This window comes from Chenopodium quinoa, unplaced genomic scaffold, assembly GCF_001683475.1.
Source record: "Chenopodium quinoa cultivar QQ74 unplaced genomic scaffold, ASM168347v1, whole genome shotgun sequence".
Classification (NCBI taxonomy): Eukaryota; Viridiplantae; Streptophyta; class Magnoliopsida; order Caryophyllales; family Amaranthaceae; genus Chenopodium; species Chenopodium quinoa.
Window position 1 is genome coordinate 1,310,715 of NW_018742987.1, and position 18,634 is coordinate 1,329,348.

The window sequence follows — 18,634 nt, forward strand, 5'->3', positions numbered from 1 at the left end:
CGTTTTTAGGTTGATTTTTTTTTAAAAAAAACCCAGGCATAAAACGCTGACCGAGACAGCGTTTTAGCTTGGAAGCTTAGTTTGGTAAATACTTTTGCCACGCAACCATTTTGATTAATATTTGCCAAAATTGACCCACTTTGAAAAAACGTCCCATAAAAACACCAAATAACCCACCCACATCGGCCACATGTACAACATGCTATCATGTGTTATTTTTTTTGTTTTTTCGTGTAATAAATGCTGCTTACTCTGCTCCAAACTCCAAACACTTGCATATTCCAACTCAAACACACAATTTACAGAATAATCAATGGAAACTTCAAACACCAACTCTGTCACTTCTCAATCTCCATTTCAAAGGTTTGTTCTTTATCAATTACTATGTGTTTTTTTTTTTTTTTTTTTGTTACCTTTATTTTATCACTTTTTCTGTTTATTTATTTTGCTAATTTGCTTGATTTGATCTGGGTTTGTTGATTGGATTTTGAATGTTATATCTACTTGTTTCTAATGCTCAATTTTTTCTGGGTTCTTAATCTTAATTCATTTGATTCCTTTTATGCTGGTTTTGATTGTTAGAAGAATTTCACTTTAATTAATAAAGTTACTATATTAATTAAGGTGGAATATATTTGCAGTTGGAATAGTGGGCCAGATAATTCACAATGTTAGGTGGAGTGATGTTTGCTAAAAAGTAACATCATCGGATAATAGTATGCTTTTGATTAATCTTTAATTTAAACTAGAATTCAATCCAAAATAAAAATAGGCCGGGTTGGACCAAATTCGGGTTTTGTAATCAGTGTTTAAAGGATTGGATGATTCTTCTATTCTTGTTTATTCTTGTTAGTGTTAACTAAATTGTATCAAATTGGGTTTATGATCAAATAATTGAAAACATATACTAAGATATTCTACTCCTTCCTTCCAAAATTAATAGTCATGTTCATAGTGTAATTTGATCAACGAGTAGTAATGTGATAAATCCACAGGGAGTAGGCCTGTTCTCATACGTTTATTTTTATTTCAGCTCAACTCCTAATTTCCTTCTCTTATAAAATATTCATTTCAGTTCAGCTAAGTTCAGTTCAACTGATTTCAGTTTATTAGAACAGGCCCTAAATCATTTTTAATAGTTATTATAACTAGCCAGCTACATGATAGAGAAATGACTCGTAATAAGTAACTATCCTCATCTTTAGTTAATTGTGGATCTTGTCTATTAAGCCGTGTGAAATGATCTATGAGAAGTGACTTACATTATTTGCATATTGGATTAAGGTTCGATGGGAAACACCCTCCTTATAATATTGCAAGGGAACGGCTACGTACGTACATCTGGTCCCCTTTAACTCAGCCAGGCCTGGAACTTCTTTAGAAGTATTAGACTATGTACTATGTATATATGGTTCCTAGGTTGCTACATTAATCATTAATCTAGGTAATTGCTATCTAGGGAAACAATACACAATCATTAATGTAGCAACCTAGGAACCATATATACATAGTACATAGTCTAATAAGAAGTATTCGGGGTAATAATGTAGATTTTGTAGTAAATAATCGCTGAGAAGCTGTATAGTGTGATTTAATTTTAAATTTTCAGGATTTTACATGAGATCTACATTCTGATGAGTTAACTGTGAATAGTCTTCAGTGACAGGGCTGTTTATATATTTCGGCTATGCAGGCTGCAGATGACTTTTAGATGATACTCCGTATTATATCCATTAGTTTCACTAACATGTTGCAGGGGTCAGTTAGATGTGCTTCATGTCCTGCTACTGCTTGTGATGTGTTATAACATTTTAGCATTTATGTAGTGGTAGCTACAAAGTGAAGCAGCATACTTGTATTAGAGTAAGAATGATGATGATCGTTTCCACCAACTAGCAGCAAGCCTTGGTAATGACGAGTATAATATTCTTGTAACACGTAGCATGTCATAATGTGTAGGACTTTTTACTTGCTTACCGAATATTGGTTATTACTCGAGTTTAAAGTATGTGAAACAGAAAAGATCTAGTACCTTAGAAAATCTGATCTTGACATGGTTGTATAATACTTGTATATTTTAACTGTTTCATACTATGTCACTCTTGTGTTTGATCTCCAGGTTATCAGGAAAAGTGGCCTTGGTAACCGGAGGAGCCAATGGAATAGGAGAGAGCATTGTGCGTTTATTCCACAATAATGGTGCAAAAGTATGTTTTGTAGATATAAATGATGATGATGGCCAACGCCTCTTTAATTCCCTTGGTGGTGACTCGAACATCTGTTTCACCCACTGTGATGTTAGTAAAGAAGATGATGTCCGGCGTGCTGTTGACTTTACAGTTGAAAAGTTTGGCGCTCTTGATATTATGGTGAACAATGCAGGGATTTCAGGTCCTCCTAGCAGTGACATTCGTAATGTAGACCTATCTGATTTTGAGAGGACATTCGACATAAATGTGAAGGGTGTCTTTCTAGGGATGAAGCATGCTGCTCGAGTAATGATCCCATCTAAAAAAGGATCCATTATTTCAATCTCTAGTGTTTCAAGCATTGTAGCAGGTTGTGGTCCACATGCTTACACAGGGTCTAAACATGCTGTTTTGGGACTAACAAAGAGTGTGGCAGCTGAACTAGGACTGCATGGGATACGAGTTAACTGTGTTTCTCCCTACGCGATTCCAACAAACTTGTCCATGGCTCATTTGCCTGAGGATGAGAGGACCGAAGATGTATTTGCTGGTGTCCGTGCCTTCAGTGCAAAAAACGCCAATTTGAAAGGGGTGGAGCTGACAGTTGATGATGTTGCTAATTGCGTGCTTTTTTTGGCAAGTGACGAGGCAAAGTATATAAGTGGGGATAATCTTGTGGTTGATGGAGGGTTCACAGTCGTGGATCACTCCTTTAAAGTTTTCAGATGATTTATTGGATTAGTATATGAATTGATGATTCAAATCGTGATTATGAAATTAGAGTAATTGTATTTTGAGTTTCCAACCTCTGTTTAAATGCTTTAATTTATGTTGATCATGAAACATTGCTTATATTGGACTATTGGAGTGATGCACAATTATAGAGCTTGGTCTTGTAATTGATTGTAATTCAATTGAAATTTGAAGTCCATGTATCGTTGTTGGGTTTCAGATACTGGTGCTTCTAATGAAATAATGAATAGAGTGTACAGTTCCTTATCACTATTCACACACCTCTCTTTGACCGTGCTTTGTGATTTATGCGTAATGAAAAATATAATCATGTGGGATCTTGTTAGATTTGTCGTGAGATACATTTTCAAAATGTCAACTTTTTATAACTTTTGCTTTTCGGTAATTAAAGATATTAAGGATTGAAGTTGTGCATTGACAAACGTGACTAAAGAAACGTATTAACTAAAAAGAAACTTGAAATGTATGCCCAAATCACTCATCGATCGATGTAATTAATATTTATTTTTAATTTTTGTTAGTTTATACAACGTCTCGTGACACTCGTAAGCTATTGCCAATAAAAAATACGGAGTACGAAGTATATATACTCCGTACTCCGTGGTTATAGATTACAATCACTTTTGTATACACCCGGTTTTCAGTAATTAAGGGTTCGTTCTCATTGACTGAACTCAGCTGAACTAAAATGAACTGAACTGAATATTTTATAAGAGAAGGAAATTAGGAGTTGAGCTGAATTGAATTGAACTGAACTATACTGAGCTGAACTGAACTGAGCTGAACTGAACTGAACTGAATTTCAACGTAAGAAAACAGGGCCTTACTGTACATCGAGTTCACTTTTGTCAAATTTAGTGTCACTTTTGTCAATTTTAGTATCACTTTTGTCAAATTTATCAATGAAGCATATATAACTCTTATATATGTCAGAGTAACTTTTGTGCGTTTTAGTGTAACTTTTGCGCCTTTTATTGTCACTTTATAACGGATATTCAGTAATTTACTGAACATCCATTTTATTTAAAAGTTTGTGTACATTTGATGGCATAATGAAAGGTTGACAAATAGTCCAGCCCAATTTCGGAGCCCATATTGTAAGAACTAAGAAATACTGGTACAACCGTACAAGGCACCACGAACCGACTTACGGACATTATATTTAGTGAACTGTTAAACATCGCCCGCAAATTCCTACATAAAGCCCACAAAATAAGAGTGAAATGACACTGTTGCCCTCAAACTAAAAAACACAATTTCTCTCTCTACTCTCTACTTCCACTTTCTCTCTCTAAATTATTTCCAGAGCTATGTCGAGGCGGCCCGGCAAGGAAGTGGCGGCACCGGCGGTGGGCGGAAGGCGGTTTGCCGGCCAGAAGGTAATTTTTTAAATTTTTGTAATTTTTTTTTAAAAAAAAAAAACCTCCGGCGACGGTGGGGCGCCAAGGCGAGACGCCACCACCACGGAGGAAGCGCCTAGGCAAGACGCCCATACGGTGGTGGCGACGCCTAGCCCAGACGCCACTACCACGGCGGCGGCGCATAGGCTAGGCGCCACGGCCGTGGTAGTGGCGTCTGGGCTAGGCGCCGCCACCACCGTACGGGCGTCTTGCCTAGGCGCCTCCTTCTCTTTTTTTTTTTAAAATTTTTTTTTTGTTTTTTTTTAATTTTAAATTTTATTTTCGATTTTTTTTTTTTTTTTAAAAAATTTGTTTTTCTTTTTTTAAATTGTATGTTCCCTTTTTTTTTTTATCTTTTTTTTTTAAATTTTGTTTTTTTATTTGTTTTAATTTTATGTTCTATTTTTTTTTTAAAAAAAAATTGTTTCTGGTTTTAATTTTTAATTTTATGTTCCTATGTATTTTTATTTTTTTTTTGAATTATATTTTTGTATGTAAAAAAATTATAAGTTCCCTTTTTTTTTTTATAAATTTTCTTTAAAATTTTGATATTCTTCTTTTTTTAAGTTTTTGCAATTTTAAATTTTTTAAGTTTTGTTAGTTTTTTGTTTTTGGTTTTTTCTTTGCATTTTTGATTTTTTGTTTTTGTTTATGTTTTTCATTTTTTAGTTTGTTGTTTATATTTTTTGTTTTTGGTTATATATTTTGTTTTTGGTATATTGTTTTGTTCATATTTATATTTTTTTATGTTTATATTTATATTTTTTATGTTTTTATTTATATTGTGTTGTTTATATTTTTATTTTTTATGTTTATAATTTTATTTCCGTTACTTGTTTATTTGCTTTTGTGTTTATTTTCGTCCTTTTTTGTATTTATATTTTTTGTTTTTGGTAATATTTTTTGTTTTTGTTTTTGTTTATGTTTGTTTTTTTTTTGTTTGTAGTTTATATTTTTTGTTTTTGGTATATGTTTATGTTTATATTTCTTATGTTTATATGTATATTGTCTTGTATATATTTATATTTTTTATGTTTATAATTTTATTTCCGTGACTTGTTTATTTGCTTTTGTGTTTATTTTCGACTTTTTTTAATTTGTTTTCGTTATTATGTTTCGTTATTTACTTGGAGTTAGGCATCGCAATTTGGACCTGGTGCGGGGAAGAGTATTGACGTCGTGAGGAGTACGATCTACTCAATGGAGAGCTCGGGGCCCAGACACGTTAGATCCCGTGGTATTTCGGCCTCGGCCCGCAGAGAACGGGTGCACTGTTCTGCGGACGATCAAGATGATGATGATGATGAGGAGGAGGAGGAGGAGGTCGAGGACGAGGATGATGCAGATGAGGATGTCGACGATCAGAGTGGACCATATGATGATTACGGTCCATTCAGTCAGAGGCTTGATGATACGTATGAGACGCATAGGGTAGATGTGCGTAAGGGTCGAGATGGTAGGTTTGTTAGTAGATCTGGCACATCATCTGCGTCCACTGTGTCTGCGGGTAGCAGAAAACGGTCGAGGGCCGTTAATGATTCTTGGATGGTGAGGGGTGAGGTGGCCGGGGGACCTATAGACGGGAGTGTGAATCCTAGCTTTTTAGGACACATCGCTACCCGTATTTGGGAGGACCAGGAGAGGGCTTTGGATACAGGCATTTTGAAATGCCAAACCCGGGAAAAGACTTGTAGGTTTTTGTGTAGCTGGGCTGATGCTTGGCCGGAGGAGAGCGAGATGGTCGGGCGATTGAGGGGCACTAGAGTGAGTCACCTTCCTGCCACCATGCACGACAGGATTAGACATTATCTTTTTAGTTTGTAATATTTGAAATTATTGTTCTTAGTTTTTAAAATTCAATATTATCTTTTTAGTTTGTAATATTGTGAAATTATTGTTATTAGTTTTTAAAATGAAACATTATCTTTTAAAAATGAACACATAGAAATGACATAGTATTGACAATACAAGGCCTCATAGTAAAAGGTAGGTGTACATCAACAAAAACTACATGGCAATTAAATTGTTCCACTATTGCACGCGAGCATGGTACAAAGCATCCCAACCCTCCACGCTTGCTCTACGAATTTCATACCACTTCGGTATGATATGTGGGACCGGAAAATCGGGTGACATGTCTAATCGGATAAAATGTCTGTATGACGGCCCAAGAAATCCAATAGCAACGTCCCTTACCGGTCTGGTGACGGTCTCGCGCGAACACCAGGGCAGAACCGTTGTACATGGATAATAGGCTCGACTATGTAAACCAAGGCCAAAATGCATGACTGCACACTTGTAGATGTTTGCAACGGCAAAGAGATCAAGTGGCGCATCGAACCAATGATTTTGATCGCAAGGTCCCCCTCCCCACCGGATACGCTGCAGAGACCTATCCAAGTCCTCGCCGTACACATGGCCATACACATCTCGGTTTGATGCGATTTCACTGTACATCAACTGCCGCACTAAACCGTAGTTGTCTTCACCCATTTGAAACACATCCGCCACAACCCGAAATCCGCAGTTACCATCTGCAATGACATCATTCCACCCGTCCAAGAATGGCATCATGATATTAGGGATCCTGTCCTTATATGGAAAATGTTCAATGTCCATTCTCCCTGTTACACACATCAATAAACACAATAAACAAGTCAACAGTAAACTAATCAAACAGTCAACAAAAGAAATTGAAGTCGAATGTCTTACCGGTGCCGGGCATATTCACCGACGACGATGATTGGCTGCCACTTGATGAGGATGTACGACCACGGCCACGGCCACGGCCACGACCGCGAATGTACTCAAACGCACTCTTGTTCCGCCGTGGTTGTCGACCCCTAGGTCGCTCGACCCCTTCCGGTTCCTCGGTATCCAAAAACGATGTATTGAACATGTCATGAAGTATGTGTGTAGCACTACGAATGATCGAAGGGTGACTGGAGGACACTTGGTCAAACATCAACTGAAACTGCTCCAACTCCTCCTGTTCACGGTGAACCGTATGCGGAACAGCATGCTCTCCGATAACGAGCGTCCGCCAGAATGGATGAACCTGATCGACATGTAACGACGCCCTGTCTTGCGTAATTACGCGGTGAATGGTGCATGCACAAGGTAATCCATGAGTCACTGATATAGCACATCCGCACCGAATAGCCACTTCATCGCCCAACTCCCTCATCCTGGTATACTCGCTCAGAATCAACCCCAAACAGTGGTGTGACACACGACCGTGGAGAATCTTAAATATGAAATGGCCATACAACATGCCATGTCGTCGTCTGGAGTCCTCGAGATAGTTCTTGATGCCGTTCCTCTGAGTATCAATAGCCTTGTTTATTCTATCGAACAGTGTATCCAGAGCAGCCGTGGAAGAATCAATCCAGTCCTTCAAAGCTTTATGAGCGCTCTCGACTCTGCATGTCGTAGTGTTCCCAAAATGAAGAACTTGGTTCGTCCAATATTTGACAAACTTTTCCCTCTGAGGTACCCACTGGTGCATCACATAGTCTACGATTGGCGGGCACCACTTGTACGCATCCTTGAAGTTTTCCAAGGCTCGATCGTACTCTGCCTCTGTGGTAGCTTGCATGATCTTCCGCCACTTACCATTTACCAATGTCTCTGCTGTTACTAAATTCTTGTTGAAAAGATTGTAGGCTTTGACTTTCACGCAGTTGTTGATGTGCCATGTGCACAGTAAATGGCTCGACTCCGGAAACAGCTCCGCTATAGGGGCAAAAAGACCTCCCTCACAATCACTTACGATGGCCGATGGCTGTACATTTGGGCCGATGTAGTTTCTCAACTTTTCCAACACCCAACGGTAACTCGCAGCCGTCTCATCCTTCATGACTGCATAACCAATCAGAAAGTTCTGGTTCGTTGGAGCCATCCCAACCATCTCAACCAGTGGGAACTTGTACTTGTTTGTCTTGTACGTTGAATCGATCAAAATCACATATGGCCAAGACGAAATCATATCAGCACAATCAGGATGGACAAGGAACAAATGAGTTACCTCCGATGTGTCTTCGTCAGATTCAAACCAGTAAAGGTAACCACGTGCTTGTGCCTGGTGCAGAAGCTGCTGTATAGGGTTCCTTCCCTCTGACCGTTCAAACCTCAATTTCTGTCTGACGTTGTAGATGTGTCTTCGGTTTGGCTGGACTTCGGGGAATTTCTCTAACACAGACGCTAATATTTTAGCGGGCTTCACTTGAGCATCACTCATTTCTTTTACAACTAGTTTCGCAGCTGGACTTAGGCCGCTTAACTGCCGATGCCCCACTTTGTATGCTATCAGCTCATGGTTGTGATATCCCCATTTGCCGTAACCCTTCACTTCCCAACCGTCACGCCTTTGATGTTGTCGAACCTTAACTCGGAACTGACACCCACAACCTTTCCGCTTTGAGTCAAACCGAATCGCTTTACTGAAATCTCGTTCTTCTCTTTTGCGATAACGGTCGCATCTCAAAATGCGATCCATTCTACCATCCCGTTGAGATTTATGAGTTGCTACTACTAAACAAAAGCCTGATCTAATTGCAACCTGTTTTGCCCAATCAATCGCTTGTTGAGCATCTTCGAACAGGCCATCATGTACAAAAATCCCACTGTAATCATTTCCGTCTCCACCATAATCCTGTAACAATAACATATAACGTATTAATATAATTACATTAAGATTAAATTAATACACTTAACACAAAATTATCACAAACGCAATTTCTAAATTTTAAATTTCTAAATATCATTTTTATATTTAACGCATAATACATTTAAAAAACAAAATAATAACACACATTTCATTTCAAATTTATCAAACATAAATAAACAAACAAAAAAAACCATAATAAAAAAAAATAAACAAATACAAAACAAAATAAAACAAAATAAAACAAAAACAAACACAAAATAAAAGATGCATTAAAAAAACTTAATTAAAAAAAAAAAATAATTCCCTCCAAAAAAAATTAAAAGGAAATAAAACAACACAAACAAAAATTAAATAAAAAAAAAACAAAAACAAAAAAAAAAAAAAAAAAAGGGATTAAATTAAAAAAAAAAAAAAAAAAAAAAAATATATTCCCCTAGTGGCGCCTGGCCAGGACGCCGGAGCCACGGCCGGGGCGCCTGGTCAGGACGCCGCCGCCATGGTGGCGGCGTCCTGGCCAGGCGCCCTGGCCGTGGCTCCGGCGTCCTGGCCACGCGCCACTACCATGGTCGAGGCTTCTCCACTAGGCGCCGTTACCACGGTGGCGGCGTCCTGGCTAGGCGCCACAACCACGGCATGGCCTTTTGGCTAGGCGCCAGCCACCATTTCGTCCTTACGATGCGTTACGAACCTCGTTTTCCGATGACGACGGCGATTCTCCGGTGATCCTCGGCGATCCGGTGCTGCTCCACATTTTTTTTAGTGCGAAAAATTTATCTTCGGTTAAAATTATAAAAAGGGCAAATTTGTCAAAAAATTATAAAATGTGGGCTTTATGTAGAGATTTGCGGGCGATGAATAACAAGTCCCTATATTTACCGTATGTATTGTATTATTCAGGATATCTGGAAATTTTATTTTATTTTTAATTGAGGGAAATCTGGAAGATTAGTTAGGGTTAGAACTTGGAAAGGAATTTTGGGTATGTCGATTTTCTTCAAATTGTTTCTTTGAATTCTCTTCAATTTTCAGTATCTCAATTGAATGGTGTGTGTTATTTTGATTTACATTTTAGGATTTTTGATTTTGAATTAACTGTTGATCAATCTCTCTCTTCCTACAACAGAATCAAGGAGACGCTGAGAATTAAGAGAGCTTCTGCACTTTCTGATTTGCAGGAAACAACTAAGAAATTCAAATCTTTGAATGAACAAGAGTAATTTATTTTCCTGCTTTTTAATTTTTGGAAAAATTTAGAACCATATATATATATATATATATATATATATATATATATATATATATATATATGAATTTGTCAATTAGATGATTAACACATTGAAATTGGTTGCAATTGTCAGAAATTCTGAGGACGACTACGATGCGTGGGAAGGTCCCCAGTCTCCAGTTAGAGGGGAAATTGAATACACGTAGGTTTTCTGACCCGCAACTCCTTATTTGTTTTGTTGTTGTTTGATTTTGAAGAATTTCAATTGAGATAGAGAGAATTTAGGGTTTGGATGTTTATGAATTTAGAGAGAATTTATTAACAAATTGAGCAATTAATATGGTATCAATTGATGTATTCATCTTCTGTGCTGCAGTAATTTTGGGAATTCATAGTGTGCCATACTAGTCTCTATTTTAACATCTAACCCTCTTTGATTTGTTATGAGAAATCTTGCAAATTGTTTAGTTTAGACTGAATTCATTATTGACTGTAACACAGACAATTAGTTATCCTTATTGGTTATGTTATCCAGCTCTTCATAATAATTTTGCTAGCATTCTAGTTGTTGTGTTTTTTTGCATTTCACCATTCCGCCTTACCAAGAGCAAGAACCGACCTTATAACTTGTAATTAGCTACCCTCAATCTTTTTTATACACGAATACACCCCCCGACCATTGTAGTTGTTTGGCTATTCATTTCACCATTCTGCCTTGTCACAAGCATTGATGTGCAAGTACAATATGTGGGTTTTTTTGGACTTGTACCTTTTTTTTTCAATAACACAAATACTCAATCGACCTTGTAACTTGTAAATTGCTCCCTTTTCCCATATAAAATTAGATATAATGAAGAAGATTTATTGTTTAACTTTTTTTTTTTTAATAATTTTGGAAACTAATGTTTAACTTGCGGAGTTGGATGCCACATATTAATACTTCTGCTCCTTTGTGTTCTTTCAAAAAAAAAAGTTTTCCAAAAAGAGACTTCACAGAGGAGCTTAAACGTCAAAATGTTGAGGCTGCTGAACATGCTTTGGAATTCTACAATAAGAAATACGTATGTACTTGTATACTTTATTTACCAGAAGTATATTCTTTCTCTTTCTTTTCTGCTTCAAGTCATGTTACTGTACTTACACTCTTTAATTTCTGCACTTGCATTTTGTAATCTGCAGCGGAAAAACTATCAGCTTGTAGATGCCTTGGCTAGCAATGCCATGTTATACGATACAATTTGGATCCACTGCTAAGGAACAAAGGACTTCTGATGGCGATGAGGATTCTCCAACCAAGCTTCGTGGTATCAAAGATCCACCGTATAATTCAGTAACTAATTGTCGAATCTTAAAAGGTAAAAAAAGACCCTAGCCTCCTGCTACATTGCTTCTTGTAAGTTGTTTTTAGTATGTGTGCTCTTTTAAGTAAGCCTCGCAAATAATTTATTGACAATCACAACTTCAGAATTTCTACCCTCAATTATTTACAGCCTGTTTTTGCTCCTCAAACAGGTAGTGAATCTGCTGGATGTTCGTCATGCGAAACCATTAAGCATCCATCCCATGGATTTCTTTCTGAACGTATCTTTCGTCTCGGCTCTTTACGTCCTCGCCCGGGTCGTGCTCGCTGAATTCTGCAGTCTCAACAATTGCTGCTTGTAATTGGCTTATGTAAATCTGATTCAACTGTCATGTTCTAAAATTATGTAGACATTGGTTGCATATTCTGACGTAATGTTTATGATCTCTAATGTCTTCTCAAAAGTTAAATGCTGGGAATTCAGTTTATTCCAATGGATTTTTTTTAAATAAGTATTTTATAATTCCTTGATTCCTATTGTACCATTTACGTATTCCCTCCATCCCCAAGTAAAGAAAACTTTACATTTTGGTTTTTGTTTTTCCTCCATCCATCCCCAAGCGTGGCACCTTGTTCGTGCAAAGGAGTCTATGTTGAGGAAGGTAATGAAGGCCAAATATAACCGTGATTTCCTTGATGCTTCTCAGTCACCTAATTGTAGCTCTTCAGTCCTCATGGAGGAGTATATGGGGATCTTAATCTTTGATAGATGAAGGGATAATTTGAAGAGCGGGGATTGGGTTCAACATCAACATATGGCACGACCCAAATGACCCATAAATTAAAAAAATAAATAAATAAAAGTCAATGTCATAACTCTTAAGTGTTTAATAATCAAACATTATGCAGAATTTCCGAAACCATGAATTACAAGGATAATAGTGGACTTAATGAAGAATTAATTCAACAATTTCATTGATAAGAGGTAATCTATCTCTTTCCATACAACAGGCGGTGTTTCTAAGAAGCTAAAACAGAAGCATTACTCAGTGCCAAAAGTATCTTTACATTTACCAAGCCCTTAATCTGAATAATCGTATATACTCTGAAATGGATTCAAATACTCGTAATCATACTTCAACTGAATGAACTTTTTCATTCAAATTTGGTAGTGAACCTTCCCACATCTCTAGCAGCTCATTTCTGAGCCAAGAGATTACAATTATAGGACCTAATGTTGAAGGGACCTGCATCAACAAAAAAAGAGAATTTCAAATCAGAATCGAGTGCTAGTAAAAAGGCACATACATCGTATAAGTTGCCTTGAAGTATATACCCTAAAGTTCAAAAGTTTTCAACTTAGCGGCAGCAACAACCACTACTACTACACTCTTGAGTTTTCAAAAGTGATTTCACTGAATTGTGATAACTACCACATCTGTATATTCCTAGGTAAAGAGGAAATATGCAAAAGAGCAGTTTCATACTTTGACAGCATAATGTCAAGAAATATTTCAATCCATCACAGCCTCATTCTGACATTATAAGGTTGAGGAACCTCTCCCCACACCCACAGCCTTCTCTCTTCGGGAGAAGATGATTATTTTAATTTCTAATGAATGAATCTCAGCTAACTAGCACAAAATGATGCCAAACTACTTATCAGATTTTCTAATTCCTATAGAGAGACTACAATGTGCAAGTTCGCAACCATAAAACCCATACAAATATCACCCTTAAGCATACCAAATCAGCAAATAGAATATTTTTGATACAGTGATATGTAATATTGTAACGTATAGAAACTCCATAATTAATTGATATATTAAGCTAAATAAAACATCACATAATCAGAAACATGAATCAATAAACCTATAATAAGAAGTTACCAGCCAGATAAACATCTATTTCTAATAAAGTAATAAGTACAATCACATCAAGCATATCTACGATTCAATTATAGAACCATGCCTTTATACAAATTTCATATGTTCCACCAGTATAAAAGTAACCTTACCAGGTACAAAAGTGCTGGCTGCGGTGAATGAGACAAAATCCCAGCAGCCAAAGCCGTCACAAGGCCGACAGCATATCCAGACGTGGCGTACCATATATACAGATATACTTGTGCCCTCTAGAGGAAGCAAAATCAGTCGGGTTGACTGCTCTCTTTCTGTGATCGAAGCAGAAAACTAATGCTAAAAGCATGGCAGGGATTGCCTGAAAAACATTCAAATATAGATTTAAATGCAAAGTTCCTTGAAAAGAAACAGAAGAGAATTCGGTTGCAACAGAGAAGACTCAGGCTTTGCTAATGATGAAGACAATCAGAAAATTTCACACTATTGAGCATACAACCAGTTTTCCTAAAATGTTACCTATGACAACTCTAGTTACTTTATCAAGTAGAAGCATCTTGTTGCATTTATAACTGGGCAGGATCAAACCAGCCCTGTACTGTTTAGCTTGGTAGTCAGCGGACACAATGCCAAAAATGTAAATTATAGCTTTAGATGCATCTCTGGATAATATGTGCCAAGTGCGTTTGACTTATTCGACAAAGGATTTCATTGGTAAAGGACTGCAAGTGAATTTTTTTCATGCGGCAAAGAATTTCTAGCAATAGAGAAGACTCAAAGAGTACACAAAGTTGTTGACACCTCAATACACAAAAACCAGATGCATGCTAAAGTTTAAATGAGATAGCTATCAATAGACAACCTTGCTTAATGATATTGTGATGACCTTGCACATAGGGTAGCTAACTCTATCCATGAGAAGAAATGCATAGAGCAATAAAAGAAAAGTGTATATACATCAATGCATGATCAAGGCCTAAAACCAGCAATTAACAAATGTTCTATTTTTTCCCAAATTCCAAATCAAAGTATTTCAAGTATAGTAACTATTAATTTATCGCAATAATCAAGACTAAAAATTGCATGTCAACCACTCAATCACTGAACTAGCAAGTTAAGTTGAGAGAATGCTATACCATGTCTCCTAGTCCAAGCATCATGAAGTCTGCTGCATGTTCTCCTGGAGTGACTCCACCTAGGAGATTCCTAGGGAAGACAATCTTCACCGGTAGCTCCAATTTTTTAGTAATCAACTGCAAACCTGGAAGACTCAAACTATTTGCTACAGTATGTACGGGATTAGATGCCTGCTGAGTTGCAACGGAGACCATTACATTGGCACCAAAGAATCTTTCTGAGTAGAAAACCCAAAAGATGTCGTACATAAATAAACACGCAAGAAGCATCGCACACACTTTAATGTTTGGAAGTCGCACGTGACTTACAAAAGCAACACAGATGGAAATGCCTAACAAGTTGTTCAATATCCAGTGACCAGAAACAAGCCAAGCTGCCACTGTACACACACACACAACCAAAAGGAGCCCTTGGGTCCTGGTAATTGACTTGGAACAACACCATGACACATATGGGTCAGCCAACCCAAGTTGCAACTTCACACGATTGACGTATGGTGATAGGCAAAAAAAAAGTGAGGAAGCAGAGGCAATAGCTGTAAACCCGGTCAAGATTTGTGACACTGAAGAAAACAAGTAAAACATCATGATCAGGCTGAAAGAGCTCATAATTGGGATCATAAGGGCTTGAGACCTGTCCAAGGTAATTGATGCTTCAGATAAATCACGATTACGCTCCATCTCTTTACCATAATTTAGAGCTCGAAAAGCAGAACCAAATGTCACAGCAACTGCAGTTATAATGAGAGTAATCGGAGCAGGTTCTAACAGATAAAGAAGCTTCCACAAAGATTCCATAGCTTACTCCACATGCAAAACCCTTCGATTAAATCTATAAAAGCTTAACTTTGCACACCTAAGATTAGTAAAAAATACTCTACTGCCAAAGCTGCAACCTTTCTCCAGTGTAAACTGGACCAGAGAACTTACACAACCTGAAATGAGTCAGAATAGGAAAATATCAGATCTGTTCCAACCAACAAGCACCACAACTCCACAGGGAGATAAGAGTTTGGCCGTATAAGCAATGACACTAGCATTGCCCAAACACAAAATAAAACTAGATACACCGTTTACCATATACGATTCCATGATCTCTACAATTGGAAAAAGCAACCAAGAGTAATACCAAGACAATATATAGAACAATTAAAGCAACTACTCATCAAACATTCTTTAAACTTAAAGTCATAAACCCCATACTTTAATTGAATTTGAACATGGTTACATGGCCCAAAAATACCAATGAAACTATGGCATAGCAAACCATTTGCCTCGATATCCATCAACTATCATTAAATTTCCTTTTTTGTGGTTAATCATCTACTATCATGGTTTGATTAAGTAATTTGTACCTTTTCTCCCATTGCAACAAATTTGCAGTCTAAGTAATACGAGTAAATAAAAGAAGAAAAACAATGCTCAACATTTCACTAACCCCAGTTTCATCTTAATCCTGTGCGCTCTTAAATTCTACTAAATCAAACATTACAGCAGGATAAATCATCAAATTCCAGATTTTCATCAAAATTACACTTTACAACAACAAATATCAAAACCCCACAAATAAAAAGCAACTGATAATTACAAACATTAATTGCAACATACCCAAAATAATCATCAATTACTTTTTAATTTATCAGCAGAAAGTAAATAATGAAGCAATTACACTAAGAATTGCAATTCATAAAATAAAAAAAAAACCCAATTAATATTCATCAATATAATCAAAATTAAACAAGAACAAATACCCAGATCAGAATAAGATGGGATCTTTAAGTTTGAATGTGAAAATAATAAATTAGAATTGATGAAGATATGGAATTAAGGGTTGGAAATTGGACTAACCTTGGACTTGAAGGGAGATTGAGGAGTGAGTGGAAAAAGTACTTACTATTCTTGGGAGATGGTTTTAATTCGATTGACCAAAACTCCAAAAGTAGTCCGAATTTGATATGTGATTGATTTTTTGCAGATTGGTCCCTCATCTTCTGATATTTGTAGATTTTGTACTCAGAGTTTGAGGACTTGCCAAATTTCCGAGAGAATTTAGGATGACATTTTTTTTTTTTTTTTTTTTTGAGGAAAATTTAGGATGACATTTAATAAGCCCAACAGGTTAATATTGTGTTTTTAGGTTTGGGTTTTGTTGGAGTTTAGTTGGGCCATGTATAGTGGGTTAACGCAGGAATGTGTTAATAACTTAATCTGGATTTTAAAGTAAGGTTAGCACAATTTATTTTAAGACTTTCAAGTTTCAACACATGTGTGTGATATGTACAAAAAAAATAATGGTAAAATAATATACGGCTATTTCACCAAATGCCACTGACAAATTACGAAATTCATCAAATGCCATCGAACTTTTCAGAATTCACCAAATGCCATTGACAACTAGTATATTAACACAACGTGCCATTAATGATGCCAGGACGTTAGTTGGCCGTTATTGCGAAAATACTATTTTACCCTTTCTTTGTGTTTAATGGCGCCATTAAGAAGTTGACTGTCTGACTTCTCTTTTTTCAATTATTCAATTGTTGTTGGACCTTGTTCTTCCATAACTTCCATATTAATATACTAAAGTAATCCTCAGCTTTATCCATGTTCCATGTTCAATTTCAAAAAAAAAAAAAAAATTCCAAACTTAAAAAAAAAAAAAAAAAAAAAGGAACTCATCATAGGTGGCCAGCCACCACCTCCTGCCGTTAAGCCCCCTGCCCACCCCAAAACCCTAGCCACCACCACCCCTGCCGTCGTCCCTCCATTAAAGCGAACTCCATTTTCTCCGATGAAGCGAAATCTTCTACAAGATTCTTCTTAGCTAGTTAGCTGGGATTATTTTCGTCTTCCTCAACATTCTCAAACAACTTCCCCCATTTCTCCTCGTTTTTTTTATTTTTTTTTTTATTTTAATTCTTACTTTATTTTTATTCTATTATCTCTGTAATTTCTTAGGCACAATGTTGAAAATATATTTTCAAGCTATTTGGGTTTTGTGAAAATTAAAATTCTAAGGGATTAAAATTTGAGTTGAAATTAGGATCAATTGTTAAAATTTTGACCATTGAAACCTAAATTCTCAGGTTGTTGTTTTATTCACCCCAATATCGAATTGAAACCGAGAATATTGGAGTGATAAGAATTGGAGTGAGAAAATTGGGTTGCTGAATTGCCCAGATGAAGAAACCGAGAGAAAGAGATGAGTGGCAGAGAAGATGAAGGTAAAAAGTGAGTCATGGCAGCCGATCGATTAGTGTTGTTCGAACAATTTGATTTGAATTGTTCGGGGAGGTGAAGGAAGGGGGGTGGGGTTTTGGATTTTGTGTTTAAAGCTCCGGTGGGTCGCGACGAGGGGAAAGGGAGGGGGGGCCGGCGGCAGTGCGGAGGAAGCAAGGGTTGATTGCGGTGGACTACTGGATGTGGTGGTGTTGCGGGCTGATTGCGGTGGTACCAAGGGTTTAGGCTAGGGTGTGTGGCGCGACGGGGGAAGAGGAGGGGAAAGGGAGGGGGGCCGGCAGCCGTCGGCACGCCGGTGCAGGTGGGCTGGTGGCTGCCGAGGTGGTGGCTGGGGTTTGAGGTTTGGGTTTTTTTATTATTATTATTTTTTTTAATATTTTTGGTTTGTTTTTGGAATTTTTGTAATTTTTTTTATTTAATTTTTTTTTAAAAAAAACGGACCAATCAGAAAGTGACACGTGACAAGTGGTGGGGTCCACTAACGGTCAATTAACGGCTGTCAGTCATTAATGGCACTCAGTGAACTTTGTTAAAACTCGGTGACATTTGGTGAATTCTGAAAAGTTCGATGGCATTTGATGAATTCCGTAATTTGTCAGTGGCAGTTGGTGAAATAGCCGAATAAATGTATATATTAGAGCTGAACTCATATTTTTTTTCCAAGTAATATATATTATTTCCAAACTGAACTTACTAGAGCTGAATTAAACTAAACTGAAATGAATATTTTATAAGAGTAGGAAATTAGGAGCTGAACTGAACTGAACTGGACTTATTAGAGTTAAAATGAACTGAACTGAAAATAATTGTATGAGAACAGACCATTACCACACATGTCAAATTGTCAATAGGTCATCTTTTCA

At 37.0% G+C, this 18,634-nt stretch overlaps 2 protein-coding genes, 1 long non-coding RNA gene and 1 pseudogene across 4 annotated transcripts; 2 read left to right on the plus strand and 2 right to left on the minus strand.

Annotated features, from left to right (window-relative positions):
• The first annotated feature begins 182 nt into the window (after positions 1-182).
• On the plus strand, positions 183-3,162 carry LOC110729644 (zerumbone synthase-like). Its single transcript, XM_021909415.1, has 2 exons — positions 183-363; positions 2,120-3,162. Exons 1-2 carry the CDS (start codon positions 314-316, stop codon positions 2,916-2,918), a joined length of 849 nt encoding a protein of 282 aa, XP_021765107.1. The 5' UTR covers positions 183-313; the 3' UTR covers positions 2,919-3,162.
• A 3,084-nt stretch (positions 3,163-6,246) lies between these two features.
• LOC110729645 lies at positions 6,247-7,477 on the minus strand. The gene is made up of 2 exons (XM_021909417.1): positions 7,055-7,477; positions 6,247-6,966 (listed from the first exon to the last, which is right to left on the minus strand). The coding sequence occupies exons 1-2, from the start codon at positions 7,305-7,307 to the stop codon at positions 6,374-6,376; spliced, it is 846 nt and encodes a 281-aa protein (XP_021765109.1). The 5' UTR covers positions 7,308-7,477; the 3' UTR covers positions 6,247-6,373.
• A 2,369-nt stretch (positions 7,478-9,846) lies between these two features.
• On the plus strand, positions 9,847-12,067 carry LOC110729647. 2 transcript variants are annotated; one of them, XR_002512931.1, is made up of 6 exons: positions 9,847-10,055; positions 10,135-10,224; positions 10,370-10,438; positions 11,210-11,297; positions 11,416-11,591; positions 11,749-12,067. It is a non-coding gene; the product is annotated as an uncharacterized LOC110729647 (long non-coding RNA). The 2 variants fall into 2 exon arrangements; XR_002512930.1 differs by having other exon boundaries at positions 9,847-9,990.
• A 323-nt stretch (positions 12,068-12,390) lies between these two features.
• Positions 12,391-16,586, minus strand: LOC110729646 (annotated as a pseudogene).
• Between the last annotated feature and the right edge of the window lie 2,048 nt (positions 16,587-18,634).